This window comes from Rhea pennata, chromosome 2 (genome assembly GCF_028389875.1).
Source record: "Rhea pennata isolate bPtePen1 chromosome 2, bPtePen1.pri, whole genome shotgun sequence".
Classification (NCBI taxonomy): Eukaryota; Metazoa; Chordata; class Aves; order Rheiformes; family Rheidae; genus Rhea; species Rhea pennata.
This window is the reverse complement of record NC_084664.1, coordinates 138,953,206-138,971,869: the sequence shown is the minus strand read 5'-3', so window position 1 is coordinate 138,971,869 and position 18,664 is coordinate 138,953,206. Positions and strand designations below refer to the sequence as shown.

At 39.0% G+C, this 18,664-nt stretch overlaps 1 protein-coding gene across 1 annotated transcript; it reads right to left on the bottom strand.

Moving 5' to 3' along the window:
• Positions 1-1,881: 1,881 nt before the first annotated feature.
• PABPC1 (poly(A) binding protein cytoplasmic 1) lies at positions 1,882-18,153 on the bottom strand. The gene is made up of 15 exons (XM_062570459.1): positions 17,420-18,153; positions 12,182-12,375; positions 11,965-12,080; positions 10,227-10,366; positions 9,263-9,357; positions 7,617-7,754; positions 7,425-7,520; positions 6,670-6,942; positions 6,392-6,482; positions 6,103-6,213; positions 5,109-5,263; positions 4,553-4,637; positions 4,184-4,314; positions 3,763-3,858; positions 1,882-2,320 (listed from the first exon to the last, which is right to left on the bottom strand). The coding sequence occupies exons 1-14, from the start codon at positions 17,610-17,612 to the stop codon at positions 3,766-3,768; spliced, it is 1,911 nt and encodes a 636-aa protein (XP_062426443.1). The 5' UTR covers positions 17,613-18,153; the 3' UTR covers positions 1,882-2,320; positions 3,763-3,765.
• Positions 18,154-18,664: the final 511 nt, after the last annotated feature.

Here is an 18,664-nt window from a genome sequence, read left to right as displayed (position 1 = left end):
CTAATCTCTTGATTCTGTAGAAATCCCTCTGAATCATAGATCTTTGCCCCTTTGTCCCTATCAAGTTTATTAATTTTTGCAAAATTGCATCATCACTTCCTTTCTCCCCTGCATTAACAACTTTGTATAAGCAGCCTATACAGAGCTAATTATGGGCTAAACTAGGTAGAAAATGACCCTCATTCTGCAGGCAGTGCTGCCCTAAAGAAAGGGGGAAGAAGGCCAAGAAGGCAGCTATAGGAAAAACTATCTGCAGATGAACAAGCTCAGTGTGTGTTAACTTACATAATGAAAGAAGTTTTTGTTGCAGCAAAAGCTCGTTAGATTCTGTCTCTCTAGGTAGCCTTGCTATACCTCTAACACTTCTAATCCTACTGAAACTCTTCACCTCACTATGGTCCTATAACAACCACAGCTCATGGGCCAGTGTTGGCTCTTTTGTTTTGCCACCTTTCAATCACTTGGATGCCCTTTTTGACATGTAATACCCAAGCTGGCCTGCAAGTTGTATCAGCCTCAAGTGAAGACTTTATTCTACACTAGACCTGAATACATTAAGGAACTATTTATTTTAAAAGGAAAAATCAACTCCCCCCTTTTTTTAAATGGTAAGTCAGATATAAGGAAAAACTCAGGAAGAAGGTAACCTTTTGCAGGAAGCAGCAGATTCCTCTAGCCAGTAAAACTGTCAGAATTACTATTTCACCATTCACAAATTTGATGAAGTAGCAAGACTGGCATAAACTTACTATATTGCTGAGGTTTGTGACACATTACTGCTGGAAGTTATTGAAAAGATCTTTAAGTGAAGATTATGTAATCAAGAACAGTATTAGATCTCAGATGTCTTTGTTTTCACACCTGCTTATTTAAAGTGTACTCCCTAAGCGTACTCCTTTATTGGAATAACTCAATAATTTAATTGCGAAGAACTACCTGAGCTGTTTCAAAGCTGCCTTTGACAAGGATATCTTTACCAAAGTGTAGAAAAGACTAAGTTAAACCAATAGGTCTCTTTATCAACAGGAAAAATAACTAACACTAATTTACTCACGTTAGAGAGCACAGCATCAGAAGTATCTAATTCAAAGGATTAAGCAGTCCTATCATCAAAAGGATTTTTTTTAACCTTTTTTTAAGGCAAGACCTTAATATGTTTAAGCCTGAATGCTCAATATGCATTCAATTTTTAATACATTACCACCTGAAGTTCTATGATTCTATGAAGCCTCACTGTTTTTGCTATAGGAAATCCTGTGTTCGTATTTCAATCACTGTGAACCTTATTGTTGCCAGGTTACATAATTAACAAGATGCTGACAGAGAATGTTCGGGTGTCTCAAATGATGGAATCCGTGCTTGTTTACCTACATCCATACTAATCAGCCTCTACCCCAGCTACAGTGAAGTTATTCACATGTTTAGGCTTAACCGGCCTTCCCAAGAAGCAGCAAGTGAGCTATACAGAGATTGTTCCTTCCATCACAACCCTCTGACAATAAGCAAGTTCTCCTTGTGCTGGCAGTCAAATGGGATCTCATGTGTTGATAAGTTACACAGTTCCGACGCAGGCCTTTTATAACAGAATATGATTACCTACTGATCATCCTAAGGTATAATACTTAAATGTTTATTTATAATTACATGGGGACAGGAGATCAGACATGCTATTAGGGATTTAAAACACAGATATGGATGTAGCTCATCTTTTCATTTGTTTTAATGCTTAAGTTTATATTATCAGTAACAGGTGGCCCAGAGTAGGCTAATCTTCTCTAGAAACTGCAAAAACATACTCTAGGGTGAGATTCTAACTTGGTATTCTGGAACCACCACCTTATTTGAAGGACACTGTACAAAAGAGAAACTATCGCAAGCCAGTCAGTGTTTAAGGAATTTTTATTAAAGCAAGAATTTTATAATCCAAATTACGTTTCTTTGCTCAGCTATCAATTCTCACTGTCAACTAAAACAGTGGTGATATTCTGAGCTTTTCCACAGTAAAGAATTACAAAATTAAAGAAAGGAATGCTTTAAATTTTTGTACTGTGCTGAAAATTCTTTTCCCCCGGGTTTATAAAACATTAATTTGTATTTTTTATTTTACTATTTTTTTTTATTTTAAATCAATAAGTAATCTAGGACTAACATTTGTTTTGCTAGTCCCGGCATTGCTCTGTACATAAGCTTCAAAGTTTCCTTTCCTTTTTTTATTTATTTTATATTTTGCAATGTTTTTCTCAATATTTAATAGTTTTTCCATGTTTAGATTTTTTTTTCTTCGGTGAAGCGAAGTTCTAGATTGTAGTCCCGGATCTTTCTGTAAACAAAAAAAATGTTGTTAGTTTTTTCTCTGTTTTCTGGTATGCTTATTTTAACTGTAAGCTCAACAGCATTTTGGGCTTTCACACTACCAATCATATCATGCAGAAATTTTACAAGCAGTACATTACAGATGTTTTTCACTTTTTACAGATATAGAAGGAAGGTATCTTAAGTTTACTTTGAAAGACAACTGAATCTAGAACCTCTTTGTACAATACTCAGCACAGTGTGGCATTGGACAGTGGCTAAGCACAAAAATCTGTAACTGTAATTTGACTGCAGGTCACCTCTAAGACCAGACTACAAAGTTTCATACTGAAAAAAACATGAAACTATTACACTAATGCTTAATGCAAGTATTTTCATATTCCAATTATAGAAACACAAGGAGTTGTGTCTGAGTAGTTTAGTTTATGACAAAACTATTCAGTATTTATCTCCAGAGTGAAAACATCAGTAGTGGGGAAAAAAAGGGGGAGTGAGGGGGCGGGGAAGAAAAGTGAAGAAAACATGACTTGAATTCTGCCTTTAAAAGGTGGGTTTCAGAAATGAAAAGCCAAAGAGAAAGGAAAAAATACCAAACTTGAAAAGCAGGCCTATTTAATTACCATAATAACCATTAATGTGAAAAGTAAGTTTATATGCAGGCAAAAGCTAACTGGTCTGAATGGAGAACAGACTCCTGTATTATGCTGAACTCTACAACACTTTTTCCCCTTTTGAAAAGGAAGATATCACCCTTTCGCTTCATCCTGAGGTATAAAGTTAAGATATAAACTCCTCTGAAGATGATCAAGATGACTAATACTTTAACTGACATTTAACTTAAATCCATAAAAATGTAAAGTCAAGACTATATATAGTTTAGTTAATTACTGTGTAATTTCAGATTTTGGCAAGTAATTACATAAACTATAGTGTAAATAAGCTATTTTGTATTTGCAGAACAATAAGGCTGTAGTAGAGATCATTCTAATGTTACTTCTCTTCCAAAATTTGCTAAATGTTCCTCTTTAACAACAGCATGAATGGTGGTGTTGGACAGAACTGCTCATCTTTTGCAAGCATGCCCAGAACTGAAAAAAGCTAATGTCAAGTTCTAGAAATAGTCCTGCCAGTATTTTCAAAGTTTTAAATTAAATGTGCAGTGCCTTTTAATCAACTAAATTTGAATCTTACGGTCCTCTGAGGATCTCAAAAAACAGCCTCAAGTGGATACAGTCTTAGCTTCTATTTTTCCTGAAGACTTGCATTTATGAGCTACAAAACTGAACAGTACTGAGAACAAAACTTGTTTCAACTGTGACAATAAATGCTGCTTTTTGTGGCTGCAAGTGATAGAGAGCAATGAAATGTTTTGCTTACAGGCCACAGACTAAGGACTATTGCTCTAATCAACCTATAAAACTGTATTCTACACAAAACCGGAAAACTTACTTATTAAACACTTGGAACCCCAGTGGGATTATTAACTGCCTTTTGAGCAGCCTCTTTAGCTTGGTGGGCTTGTAGTACGGCTACAGCTTCATCAACCTGGTAAGTAAATAAATAAATAAAATAAAAACAAATACACAAAGGTAAGCTTAATTATTTCTGAATATTGAAATTAATGAAGCAGTTTAAATTGCACATACAAACAATACCTGCACCACTAAAAAGAAAAGGATAATGGTTACAGCCCCGTCTATGCTAGCCTAAATCATTGCCACCCAGTGAAGGAGGATATTCTAACTTCTCCTTGCCCTAGGCCACTGCTGCATTGCTGCTACTCCACTCTGCCAGCACAAACACTTGTTAAGACAGCGAAGATTTAACCTAGCACACAGCACAAACTAGCACAAAGCAAAAATCCACCCACCTTCGAACGAAGAGACTCAGGAGACTCGAGCATGTGAAGGAGTTCGGAGTTGTCAATCTCCAACAACATACCAGTGATCTTACCCGCCAGAGTAGGATGCATGTTTTGAATAAGAGGAAATAGACGTTCACCTAAGGAGAAAAGAGTTAACCACAGTAATAAATTTCATCTGGCAAATGCAGCCTAGATTTAAGGGCAAAAGGCAGCAAATACCTCCTTGTTCTAAGACTAAACCCATTTAATCTACATTTTAAGATTACTACAAAACTGCTTTGAATGTCTCTTACAAGTCTATTTTTTTTTCTAAAGATAGGCCCAAAAACATTTAGCCTCTGCTATAAGGCATAAAGAAAGATACCACATACATACCTAACATCTGCTTTTGTTCTTGTGGAGGGGCAGAAGCCAACATGGAAGCAGTCAAGGGTTCCTGACCTTGCACATGGACAGCAGGCTGCAAATTAAATTAACATCATTTCAAAATTAAGTTCTTTTCCATAATTAGATGCAGTTTCAAACATCCAATGTTCCACAACTCAACATAAACAATGAGCACACCATCAGAAATACGGAAAAAATTCCAACTAGGTCCATTTAGTAAGATGGTGCTTGTAAATGCTGGGTAATACCAGAAATCAGTATCAACCCCTCCACTGTGGAGCAAACAAGGAGAATTCAGGCTGAAGTATCAAGCAACTGAAAAATATGAAATACCATAGGATCATATCCTATCCCATGTGAACATGAAGCGTATGTTAAGGCCCAAGTCTAACTCTGGTGCCATAATCTGGACTGTGAACTCTATAGAGTACAAAGACAAAGACAACTGCCCCCCCTTCCCCTCTGGAGAGAGAAAAAACCACCCCCGAAAACCACATACCACAACCCACACAGCAAAAGCATGCCCCAAACCAAAATTACAGACCTGCTGCATAGCAACCTGTGGCTGTGTATTAAGATGCTGCTGAGGATTACGAACACCTGCAGCATATTTGTATTGTGGTACTGTGCGTACAGCAGGAGTAGCTGCAGTAGCTGCTGCGGCAGGACGTGGACCCATTGTTTGTGTTGATGTATTAGCTGAAAAGATAACAATTCTGTATGTGAACAATTCAATTTTTGTTTAGCATACACTGTACAGAAGTTAAAACAGTCAAACTCAACACCTAATTTAGGTATTATTTCATAGCTTCATCTTAGAGTGGTACTGTCAACTGTCAGACCTCTGGTCACATCTCAAGGTTCAAAGCTAGAGGTTTACCAGGAGTTACTTTCCAGTCATTTCCCTAATGAATTGCTTTTCTTACTTGTGATATAAAAAAGATCTGTAAGAAAATACTTTTGGCTGAGTATAACTAAATTTCATTCTAACCTCAAAGGACTCTTGATTTCCTAGATGTGTTATAGCAGTAAGCCATCCTAGAAAAGGTATTTTCAGAAAGTAGCCTAGTATGTTCTAGAAATGTTATAACTATTACAATGAATTCTGGTTCATGCAGCAATGCTGCTGCCACTGCACATATGATACTTTGCTCACTGTTTTCTGTGACAAAATATTAAAGAGTTAAAATTGTAATACCACTCCAATACTTTTACACACAACTTATTATTACAATTGCCACAACGATGTTTAGAAATGGCAGGAGTGTCATACAATACTATTAAAATACATGCTAAGAAAATAAATGGTTCATGCTAAAGAGAGGGACCTCAGGATCTGATTTTCAGTCTTCACTAGGACAATATTTTGAGCAACTATTAGAAGATGGTGCTAGCTTACTTATCTCTTAAGAACCAATAAAAGAGGGAAGTAGTAACACTTCAAAAGGTTTTGAAGAGATCATTCAGAACTAGCAAACCTTTTTTTTTTTTTTATTTTCATACTTAAAAGGTTTGTAGAAATTAAACCTGAGACTCACCAACACGTTGTGTTGACATGACTCGTGGAACTTGTGAAGAAGCTGGTCTCATGGTACTAAATGGTGGTCTGGGTGCTGCTGGGCGGATAGCACCAGGCATGTTTTGGAACGCTGTTTTAGAAAATAATGTATAAAGTTACACCATGAAACACTGAACGGTGAAAAGAGTTCAGAAGTAATACTATATAACATGACCCAGAGAAAAATGATGCTGTAATTCAGTGAAAATGTATTAAGAAGTTTGAAGGTAAATGTTGAACACTAGAAAAAGGTAAAGAAAGTGACTTACGATGAGGTCTGGCACCCTGAGCAGTCCAGCGAGGACTTGGTCTGAGCTGAGCAAGTTGACTAGTGGGGTAGTATGCAGCACGGTTCTGAGTCTGGCAAATGTAAAAATGGTATGTAACTGTTAATACGAAAAGGACATATCAGACAGTCAACCACTTTTCTGCTATGAAATCAGAAATTAATAATATTGAAAATTATGGATACATATTAAATTTACTATTAAATCTAAACAAATTGTATTCATAGTATAAACATTCAGTTACTCATTTCTGTACATACCTGTGGGATAGCTGCCATGAAGTAACCTGAAGGAGGTGCTGGTTGGTAGGGGTTGATTACAGGATTAGGTACTGCTCTTACACTTGCCATTCTCTGCATATACTGGTTGGTAAGATGAGCCTGGCGTTCCTCTTTACGCTGGGCTAGAGCTACGTATAATGGTTTGGTAGCCACAATTCTACCATTCATCTCTGTGACAGCTTTGGTAGCTTCTTCTGGTGAAGAAAAGCATACAAATCCAAATCCTTTGCTGCGGCCACCTTCCATCATGACCTGTCAGTACAAAAATTCAGTTTTAAAACAAGAGGATGTTGTATCTATCCCTGTTTAACTTGCATGAGTTCCTTTTTTCGGCTTACTAGAAGTGAGATCACAACTTTGTTCTACTGCATCGATTTATAAAAAGGAATGTAATCTCTTAATTACAAGTTAATTGTTTAGTGAATACAGATGAAAATCTCCGTGAAGGACCAATGAGCACATCATTGCATTAAAAAGGTGTAATCTTTTACTGATGTCAGTACTCTCCATTCATTTCAAGACAGAATAATTATACATGTTTAACTTCAAAAAACATAAAAAAATCAAGAAAGTAATGTCCATGCATCTATAACACCAGTAGCAGTGACAGGTGAATGGGTCATATCTCTGCATTTTACCATTGTTAGTCAAAGCAATAAATCATTCTTCCTTGAAGAAGAGTCACTGCTCATCTTTAGAGAAAGAACAAGTACAATGCATAAATTTTACTTTACCTTTGCACTAGTGATTGTACCAAACGGGGAGAATTCTTTTCGAAGACGTTCATCATCAATTCCATCATCAAGATTTTTCACATAAAGGTTTACACCCTAAAAAAAAAGTCTAGTTATTTTGAAATCAAATATCCCACATGAATCTAAAAATATCAGAAAATAAAAATTAGTCCTCTCAAATTAAAACCAAACCTGGTATCTGGTGATCCTGTCCTGTTTCATTTGTTCAAACTTGCGCTTGAGCTCCGTCTGTCTTTCCACCTTTTTCTGAGCCCGGCCAACATAGATTTGTTTCCCATTGAGCTCTTTTCCATTCATCTCATCTACAGCCTTTATTAAGGAACAAAAAGTTAGCCATGCTTTGTGTTTCAGTGGTTTTTTTTTTTTGAAACAAAAATATCTACTTTAAATATATATAAAAAAAAAGTACATAAGGATTCTAAAAAGAACACCTGCCTGCCACAACACCTAAAATATCAATTGCTGGAACAAAGCACCCGGCAACTCCCTTGCTTAATGTAAAATGGCAATCGCCTTCAGAATGTGCTTCTGTCCAGGTTAAAAGTCACAAGAAGGAGTACAAAAAACTTCTCTTATAGAAGTGTGTGTGTGTTTTTTGTTTTTTGGGTTTTTTAAAATCCACTAACACAATCAGGAATCATTTGTGCAGCCTTACTTTTCTTGCTAAAGGCAGAGAAAAGCAACCAAATTAAGTTGAAAAGCTCTAATTCACACACTTAACTTCATCTGGCTTTTTTATAACTTTCATTAGGAAACCACTTACAGTAAGAAAATATGGCTTTTCTCTTACACTGTTTTGAGTTACAACTTCTCAGTGAGATGTGAAATATTTGGCACAGATTTATTAAAGTAGTTTAAAACCAGAGGTCATCATTTTATTCTATACCTTCACAGTAAGTCATTAGAAAATAGATATTTTATGAAATATTGGAATCTCTCATACTATTTAAATACTAAATATGTTCCTGACTACTGTAAGAGAAGCAATTCATCAAAGAATATATGCAAGTCTAAACATTTTAGATTTAAGATAGCATTTGTTCCAGTCTGTTTGTATACTTGCACTACTGACATAAGAGAAATGCTTTTTGAAAAGCAAACAATATATTGTGCTGATTTGTTTTGTACTGAGTTTTTTCCTGACACTATATTCCTACTGCCACAGTAAACTGATACAAAAAGGAAACCAACCATCAAAGAATGAACTTATACAGCTTATTGGCATGTTACAGACATACATACAAATTAAAAGGACCCTTTCTCCAAAGTTATTCTTCAGAGTAAAAGCAGTATCACAGGGCTCTGAGTATCATCTTATAGCTGTGCTAAATGTACTCCATAAAACTAATAGCTTCCCTGCTGACTTTGCAGTGTTGAAGTTAGAAAACACAATTCTTCCTGTCTTGCACTCGCACAAAGCATTTGTGCAAACAAATTGCATTCAATTATTCACCTGGGTTTTGCAGAGATGTCATAATTTACTATGCATGTATATTGCTCAGCATAAGTATGTCCAGATCTCTGTGAAACCTTTAAGCAAAACTACAATAGGTTCTTAAATTAGTCAAGACTCCTCATTTCTGCACTAATTCAAGCCAGCTTAACAGGCTCCTCAAACTAATGGACATTCGCTCATTTATAAGAAAGCATTTTAAATGACAGAAAACATGCTAAGTCAATTAAACAGCAGATTTGTTTCCCTAATATCCTTGATCAATTAAAAATCCTTAATGAATTTTCAAGATTCTAAACGACTCAAGCAGCTTGTTATTCAGGTTGCAGTTATGAATATCCTAAAATGAAGTCCAAAAGCTTACTTTCTGGGCATCTTCATGTCTTTCAAAACTAACGAAGCCAAAGCCTTTAGATTTTCCACTCTCATCGGTCATAACTTTCACACTTAAGGCAGGACCTGAAAAAGAAAATGTATATAAATATACAAATACTTACACTGCATATGCAGAGTGTACTGTCTTCACACTCCAGCACCAGTAATAGCCTTGTAAACAGCACACATTAATACAAATTGCTGATTTTCCCACCAAGGTGCTGAACATCAGCCATTTGGGCTGAAATCTGCCATGCTGAATTTTTTTCCTATTGTATTTTCAATGAAAATGGTGCAGAAATTTCACTTTAATGTAATTTGTTTTTCCATTAAAAGAACTGACATTTAAGAAGTATTAAGATTTATATCCTTTGAAACAGGTACTGAAACCTGACAAGAGGCCTTTAGTTCATGGCTGTGCGTTACCAACCTCTACCCGTGTGAAGTTTCTTTTAATTTCATAAGGAATCAACATTGAAAATTCAATTGCATGATAAAAGCTGAGATACCCTGAATAAAGATAAAGCTGCAAAACGGTGAAAAAAAGCAACAGGAAACTTCTGTCAAGTATTTTGCAGTGGATTAATAATATTTAATTAAATAGATCTATATTAAAGCAAAAAAACATTTCTTAAAGGGAAAAAACACCTGCATCTTCAAAAATGTGCAAATTCTATTAAAAATATTATTTAAGTAGATGCCTTATTATCAGAAGCAACTCTGATGGGCAGATTATAGGTACTATTCTGGCTATTTAAATTTCATCAGTGGATACTACCACACTTTTAAATTTTTGAATCTGAAATTGGAATCAAGTACTAACATTTCACTACATATTTTCTGTATCACCTTCACATAGCGGCCTGATCCCTCGTAATACAAACACCCTGCAGATACAAGAAGTAATCTGAACTTTACTGACGTTTATATAAGCTTAAAGTTTAAGACATTACCAAACTTGCCAAAGAGTTCCTTAAGTCTTTCATCATCCATGTCTTCTCCAAAATTCTTGATGTAAACATTGGTGAATTCTTTTGCTCTGGCTCCAAGCTCAGCCTCACGTTCCTTGCGGGATTTAAACCTTCCAACAAATCTAGTTACAGGAGAACAGTGTAGATTAAAACAAGTCTGCTAAGATGTAAAGTTTTATTTTAATCCTTTGACATCATATGTTATTTTTAATCAGTCTCATTGATCATCATAAGCATGAAATTCTTCAGATAAAATAGTAAAGATAAAGCTCCATTGGAAAAACAATTTCACTATCCTTTTTTACATCAGTGTGCTCACTGCAATTACTAGCATAAATATGCTTTTGAGCCGTTGGCAAAATTGTTCATTCTCGTAAGTGTCAAACAGCCTCTTTGACATCAGGAGCTACGCAAGGAAGAGTCCTAAGTGGCTAAACTGAAATTCCAAACACCAGCAGAACCTCTCTGCCATACTAAAAACTTGGCAGTCTTAAAACTCTTACCATTCTCCCATGGTAAGCAAGAGATTAATTTACCTCCCTCTTCCCTCCTCTGTCCCAAAATAGTTCAGCTTGCGCTTTAGTCAAATACCATTGTGAATTGGCTAGAAACACTGATGGTCAGTTCATACTGTCAAAGGAGGAAGAGCAGTCGAACACAACACTCCACAATCCAAGGACTCGCTCCAGAACAGAATCTGCATGGCTGACACTATGATTTCTGACTATAGTAGACTTTTGCTCATTAATTTTATTGGACTGTCCAACTTTATAGTTCCAATTCTAGTAAATCTAATGAGGTATGCAGTACACAACTTTTGCTTTTACATTATGATTATATGCTGAATTTTTACTAATTTAAAAAGGTTGTGTAAAGATAAAAGTCAAGTAAGAACATCCACATTCATGCCAGTCAAGCATAGATCAAGCAGGAAAGTTAAATTTCAAAAGATACATTCTCCTTGGGTATAGTTTGATCCATCCATCTCAACATATAAAATTTATATGTGATAGTAGGGCTGATGCTGACTTCTGTTATCCCTTCTCCAAACCCTTGCAAGTATTAATAGAGCTATTCTTTTCCAGCTGTACAAAATACCATAATGATCTCTTTGGCATAGCTGAGAAGCCTTTTCTTTTCTGGAGCACAGAACAGTTACACTATTAAAATAAAACTTCTTGCAATTTGTTTTCTACTCCTACTCCCTAAACATGTGCTTAAGACATTGATTTAAGAACATTTAGTGCAATCAGATCCCTATTCAAGGTTCAGTAGCTTTACAGTTTTAAGTTTCATCCAAAAAAATGGCTCACTACTGTACCTATAAAGACAACTCTTAAAAGGAAATATTGTCCAGAACACCTGATGGATTGTATATTATCTCAGACCAGTAGGATCAAAAAACCAGAGATGGCCCCAAGAATCTAATTCTACTGATACAAAGTTCCCAAACTCTCATTGCAACATTGACTTGCAGGATGTAACTAAAACTTTTTTTCTTCCTCCCTTACAGATCATTATTAGCATTGTTTGAATTTATTCTGACTTTAGAATACATAAAAAATATATTTTTGTAGTATTCCTAGTATTAAAGTTCTAAATCCTCTTTAAAATTAGAAATATTCAGAACAATATCTTTCCCAGATAAGCTTTAAGTATGTGTTTGTTTGTAAAATGAATTTCAGTCTGTTGATCCCAAACTGTGTATTTATGTACTTACACTTTGCGGTCATTAAGCAGCATACCATTCATTTTTTCAATAGCTCTTTCTGCAGCTTCTTGTGTCTCAAAATGTACAAATCCATAACCCTTGGATCCATTTTCATCACATACCACCTATTAAAGAAAAACCCTGTTGTAAGAGCTATGAAATGGCTCCAGTCTAATTAGATTTTTTCATGTTAAACCATTATACATGCTATTAATTTTGCACTAACCTTACAAGACAGAATGTTTCCAAAAGCAGAAAATGTGTCATACAAAGCTTTGTTATCAATTGATTTGTCCAAGTTTTTGATGAAGATGTTTCCTACACCACTTTTGCGTAGAGATGGATCGCGCTGAGACCACATGATGCGCACTGGTTTGCCTTTAATGACATCGAAGTTCATGGTATCCAAAGCTCGTTCAGCTAGAAAAAACATCATGAAATTATTTGAAACACTAAAGTTATTTCAATAAGCACACAAATAGCATCTGAAGCACAACAATTCTTCATAAAATTCTAGTTATTTTAAGTCCAGTATCACGAACAAAATACAAAAACAAGCCTCCAACAGAAAAGCCCCTCTGTTTATGAAGGCAAAAATAAAGTCTTCAACAAAATCCACACTTTAACAAAAAGGAAGGTGCACAAATCAGCTGAATAAGCAGTGGACATCCTGGGAGCCTAAAGGACAGAAACTCACTCATTGTGAAAAGCTGTTATGATAGAAGAAGCAATGCATCAACTGATGGCAACTATGACCTAATCCACATCAGGAAAGGTTTTTAACATTTGTAAAAAGGAGCTGACCTCTTCCTCCCTTCTCCCCAACATATAGATGCATATTATATCAATAAAAAGGCTTTTACGGGTGTAAGTTATGTCTATACCAGGCACAGCTCCTAAACCACAGATATCCCTAATCTGACAAAATTGCTTTTTTAGGTGCACTACAAGCCTAGTTCATGTAGATGTTCCTCAATTCTTTAATGGCAAAAAAAGAAAAAATAAAGAACTTCCAGGTGAGTGAAAGTTCAAATAAAGTAAAAAAGTCAAACAAGTACTTATTTAACTTTGAAAATATGAAATAATGTATATTAAAAGCACACAATGAAATACATATAAACTCAATGAAAGAGCAAGCATTAAAAGAGCAGAATGAAGTAATGTAAAACAGGTTTTGTTACTTCAGTGGAATACTTTTTCCAGCAGAACTCCATGACTAACTTTTCAAAGCCTGAATTTAAGGCCTCAGTATATTTAGATATGGAAGTGCCAGGGCATCTTCAGCTTTTCATGATTGAAAGCAACAAGATACGCCTGTTATGTTTTAAGTTAACAAGTCACTTAAGCAAAAAATAGCAATGGTTCTAAATTATGACAGACATTTTACGATCTCCTATACTAGCTCCTTTACATTTTTATATCTGGTATAATTGGAAGCATATTGAAAAAAGTCCCCCAAAATACATGAAGTCGCATCCATTGGTACTAAATCATCTCACTGCAATCTGCATAAAGCAAGGCAATGTAATGTTAACAAGACTGAATTTAGTTTAAAAAACAAACGAACAAACAAAAAAAAACTAAACATGTTCTGCCAGGAATTATGTTTTAGAATTTTTCTCATCCAGGAGCTATATCATTCCTGTGGAACAGATTTTTGTAACCCATTGGAGTCCTTAAACAGCAGGATACATTTCAAAATGCATTTTCCTGCTGCAAATATCTAGAAAAGTAACAAGTTTCTTTTTTTAACTGATAGAGCAGAGTTGACACTGAAAGTGAATGATTGTATTTTCTGTTTAGGCACAAAGAAAGAACATTTACAATAATTTAAGTGGTACAGTAGCAATGTATTCATGGCAAGCCAAAATTCAGTTCAGTCTGAGTTTAAAACCAGTAGTCATGTCATTTAATTGCTTAGCACAACTGTTACATCTCATTTTATAAACTTAATGTATTTTTTTGTTTAAGTCTGGCGTTTATGTTGTTGGATATCATGGCTAAAGAAAATTTGCTACCAGAATTCTATCCAGCTCCTTTCTTCCTGTGTTTTCAGGTTATGAATGTACATGAAAATAATATACTTCAAAAGATACTTGTAGAATTTAATTAGGTACACATCAGTCATTTTCCTGTTAAACTATGAGTGAAAAAGGTATTCTAGTAACACTATTATGCTATTCATGTGACCGTAGCAAGCAAACAACTGATACAAAGCTGAAGCCTGCATCACTGATAACAAGAAATGGAAAGTATGGGAAGACCTTAAATTATCAGAACACTAAGGGCCAAACAAAATGAACCATGACTATTTGACGTGCTACTGTAGGAACATATAAAATTTTGGTGTACCCTGGAAGTCATTAGAATTATCACTGTCGGCACCAGCAAAAGTGCCAGTAATAAACAGTTCATTATTTCCAGAAGTAGTTACAGGGCTTCTTTCACTACAAAAGAGGCTTTTCTAATTCATGCTAATTGCTTCTAGAATAATCCCAACATGTCCGAGAAATGTGTGTTCCGGCACACATTTCCCAAACATCTGATCCACAACGGGTCCTTGCTAGCCTTTACACACGTTGCCATTCTGAATTAATAGTGAGCATGTATCTTAGGCTGATGCAATTTCTCCATAAAGACAATGATAGCATGGGAAGTCTCAGCTGCTCTTCTCATTTGTTCTGAGGAGTGGAAGTAAAAGCAGCAAAGATTTCTGCTTAACCAACACCACATTGCTCCTCCACAATGTATTTTAAAACATTACTAGAATACTGTTCATCTGAAAGTAGGTATAGGGTACCCATTCACTATTCATAACTACTAAAATTGGCTTACTTCCATTGTATTTCAACTCTTTCCCATAAAAGGCTGTGCATTAGTTTGCAGGAGACAATTCCATTCAGTGGTTAACTTGTTTCCAAATGGACACACCTACCCATGCTATACTTTTGCTGATTCTGCTCAAGCTTTATTGAATGAGTCACCAGTTCCCATTTTAGTTGTGAACGAGCTGGACAGTCAACTTTAGCAACTTCAGAATGAATAAACACCTAATGCTAGATTTGAACTATATATGCATAGGAATAGATATGAAATAACAAATCCTTGGAAACAGAAGTACTCTAAAATTCTGAAGAAAAAAGTGCAGTTTTAGATTACTGCTAAGTGTTTCTAGTTTAGTGATTAAGCAAGATTGCCTTGATTTTAGTCTGGACAATGACTCAAATTCAGAAAAGTCACAACTATAAAATGCACGCATATCTCACAAGTGTGTCATCAAGTTTAATTAGATTTTGAAAGAGCTTTGAGATCCCTACTTTACAGACAGCTGGCAATGTCAAACACACCTCAAAGACCTTTTCAAAAACCCTAGCCAGTTGTTATTAGCTGTTTAATAAACACAGCCTGAGATGCAGGTAAGAATTAGGCTAAGCCAAGAAAATGCCTGTAGTTTGGAAGCTCGTGTTACTGTAGGAATAACCATTTATTCTCAGCTCTGATTTCAAGTTTTCATAAAATGGCTATTACCACCTAAAAAAGGGCAAATACTTTTTAGGTGTTTTACTAACAATATCAAATTCTAAAAAAGTTGCAAAAATTTAATCATAAAATGTCATTTAAGTTACTCTGTTGCTATTTTAAATAAGTGCTTTTAAATAGGTGCCAGATGCAAGCTTGACACATGTGAGAAATACTTCTAGCTGAAAAACTGAAGTATAAAATAAAATATAAGATCTTCTATCTCCAGTCCAAAAAATACGTATAAAAATGCTATTGCCCCAAATCTGCAGGAAGCATATTCCCAACCTCTGAATCCAAGCACTTAAAAGGTGAAAAAGCTATAGTTGTTCAATATTTTGGCAAATTCCAAAACTGAGGCAACAAAAGATAGGATTGAATATGTAACTTAACTTACTACAAAGATAAGGTCAACTCATAGACGTCTTTCATTACTAAAGGGAGAGAAGCACTTGAATCACCTTCAAATTCTGCCTTGATGCTATCATACCAGTGTGTTCTGTGCTAACTCCTTATTTTTCTTTTTTTGAGAGCATTGTAAGCTTTTAGTCAATAGAAAGCAGACAAAAGTATGCTTTTGCATACTTTTAACAAGCATTTAAATTCTCTCATTCTAAACAATGGCTGAGCAAATTAAAAGCTCTTTGAAATGAGAGAACTGATAACAGGTGAAATACCTTCTAACTAAAAAGATGAAACAACTTTTACTACACACCCATACATGTACACCAGAAGTGTTATCTGATAATATCCATATACTAAAGCTAGTTTTGAAAGCCAGTTAATCCAACTGCTTGAGAAGTTTGTAGTTCAAATCTCTCACTTTCATACTCCTGAAAAATGAAATCATTACCGTAGAAAGCTGTTTACTTAACTACACTTGAAATCAAAAATGTTCTTGCTGGACAAATTATTTTTTATTTTATCAAAGACTCCCACAAAACTTCAAATAGTTCATATTTGGTCCTTTTATAAAGAAGCCCTCCGAATGAACAAGCTGGTTCGCCAAAGTCTAGCACAAACAGATAATCAGAACTATATAGAAAGTTTCCTTGTTGATATAACTTTAGAATACTAGCAACATTACACATGAAGCAAATTTTATTTAAAAAATTGCAAACACAACGTCAAAGACAAATGGATCAGTTTGCTACATAAAAAGCAAGGCAAGGAGGCCGAAGTAATTTCATCTCCTCCCCACATTTGACAAATACATTTTAACGTATTCTGCTCTGGCCTGTGCTTTGACCGGACCGTCTATGAAACTACTAAATGATCCCGGTACGTCCCACTTCCTTCTCACGCCTCTTAATCTCACGCACACACACCCAGCTCCCGCGTAGTTATTAAAACGCGCTAATGCCTCTGATGTTTTTTTCAAACTAGCCTTCATTTCAGATTCTGGATTTAGCGACACGTGAACGTGCCAGCCTGCGGAAAAGCCGCCTGCATCCACCCTCCCCGGCGCCGGCGACCGCGGGAGCCTCGCGGGGGGCTGCCGAGGCCCCACGCGTGCGGCGAGGCGCCAGGCCCTTCCTTGCCCGTCGCAGGGGCTCCGCGAGAGCTTTCGCTTCCCGGCCGCGGAGCGAGGAAGCGCCTCCCTGCCCCCCCGCCACGAGGCGCGGACAGCCCCAGGCCGCATGTCACCCAGCGGCGCCTCCGCCGCAAACTTCCCCGAGCGCGGCGCTAAGTTTGCCCGTGTCCCGGCAACGCCGCGCCGGCTCCGGGGGGCGCGGAGCGGCCCGCCCCACCCCGAGGCAGGGCCGCGAGGAGCCCGGGCGCTGCGGAAAATGGACGCGCGGCCGCGGTGGGCGCGCGGCGGAGGGCCGTGGCTCGGCCGCGGGCGGCGGCCCAAGGTCCCTCCTGGTCCCCGCGTCGCCCCCCGGCGCGGCCCGCCCCGGGCCTGGCCGAGCACGCGTGCCACGGCCCTGCCCACGCCACTCACCGTCGGCGGGCTGCTGGAAGTTGACATAGGCGTAGCCGAGCGACCGGCGGGTGATCATGTCCCTGCAGACGCGGATGGAGAGGATGGGCCCGGCGGGGCTGAACTTCTCGTAGAGCATGGCCTCCGTGACGTCGGGGTGCAGGTCCCCCACGTAGAGGGAGGCCATGGGGTAGCTGGGGGCGCTGGGGTTCATCCTGCCGCCGTCTCCCGGCGCGGGAGGGCAAGGGGGGGGCGCTGACGAGGCGAGGAGGCCGCGGCGGCCCCGGGCTCCGTGAGGAAAGGGGACGGCGGGAGGCGGTGGAGGCGCCGGCAGGGGGAGGGGGCGCTTCGGAGGCGGATTCGAAACTTAACGGCTCCAGGAGGCGGATGCGCGGCGGGGGGGCGGGGGGTCTGGCTCACTCAGTGCCGGGGCCTGGCGAAGGTCTCGGCTGTTGCTTGGCTCGGCGGGGGTCGGGCTCGCTCAGTGTCTCCTCTCGGCTGCGCCGGGTCCGGGGGCTTCGCTTCACCGGGTTATTTTATATCAAACCGGCCGGTTGCAGAAGGTTGACGGGAGGGGAGGAAGGAAGGATTTTTTTTGTCGGTTTTTTAGGATTTTTGGATTTTTTTTGGCTTTTTTAGTATTTTTAGTAATAAATGGTGCGGCGGGGCCGGGCCGGCGTGTCCGGGTGTCCGGAGCACACGCACTGCGCACACAGCACCGACGGCGGCCGGGGGACAAGGGGGAGGCCGCCGCCCCGGCCGCGCACTATATATACCCGCCCCGCCCCCACCCGCCCCCACCGCACTGCACGCCACGCACCGACAGCGCGCAGCGCGCAGGCGCCGCCACAGGGGAAGGCGGAGAGACGCGCGGCGCCGGCGCCCGGCCCGGGGAACGTGGGGAATGGCGCATGCGCCGGAGCCGCCGGGGAAACAGGCACACGCTAGAACGCATGCGCTTTGAGACGTCACGGGCGACGGTTGGGGCTCCGCGCGACGGCGCATGCGCTTACGTGAGAGCACATGTGCAAGGCGGGGGGTGGGGCAGCAAGGAGCCAGCCAGGTCAAAGGGCGCGTGCGCACTGAGCGGGTAACGCTGGGGCGGAGGGGGGGGATGCGCGTGCGCAGCGCTCCCCGCGCGGCTCGAGCAGGCCGTGCGGTCAGCGGGCGCGCGCCACGCTGAAGACGGAGGCGGACCGGGGCGGTCAGGGTGAGGGCACGCGCCCCGCGGGAGGGGCGGGGGTGGGGGGCAAGCGGCAACGGCGC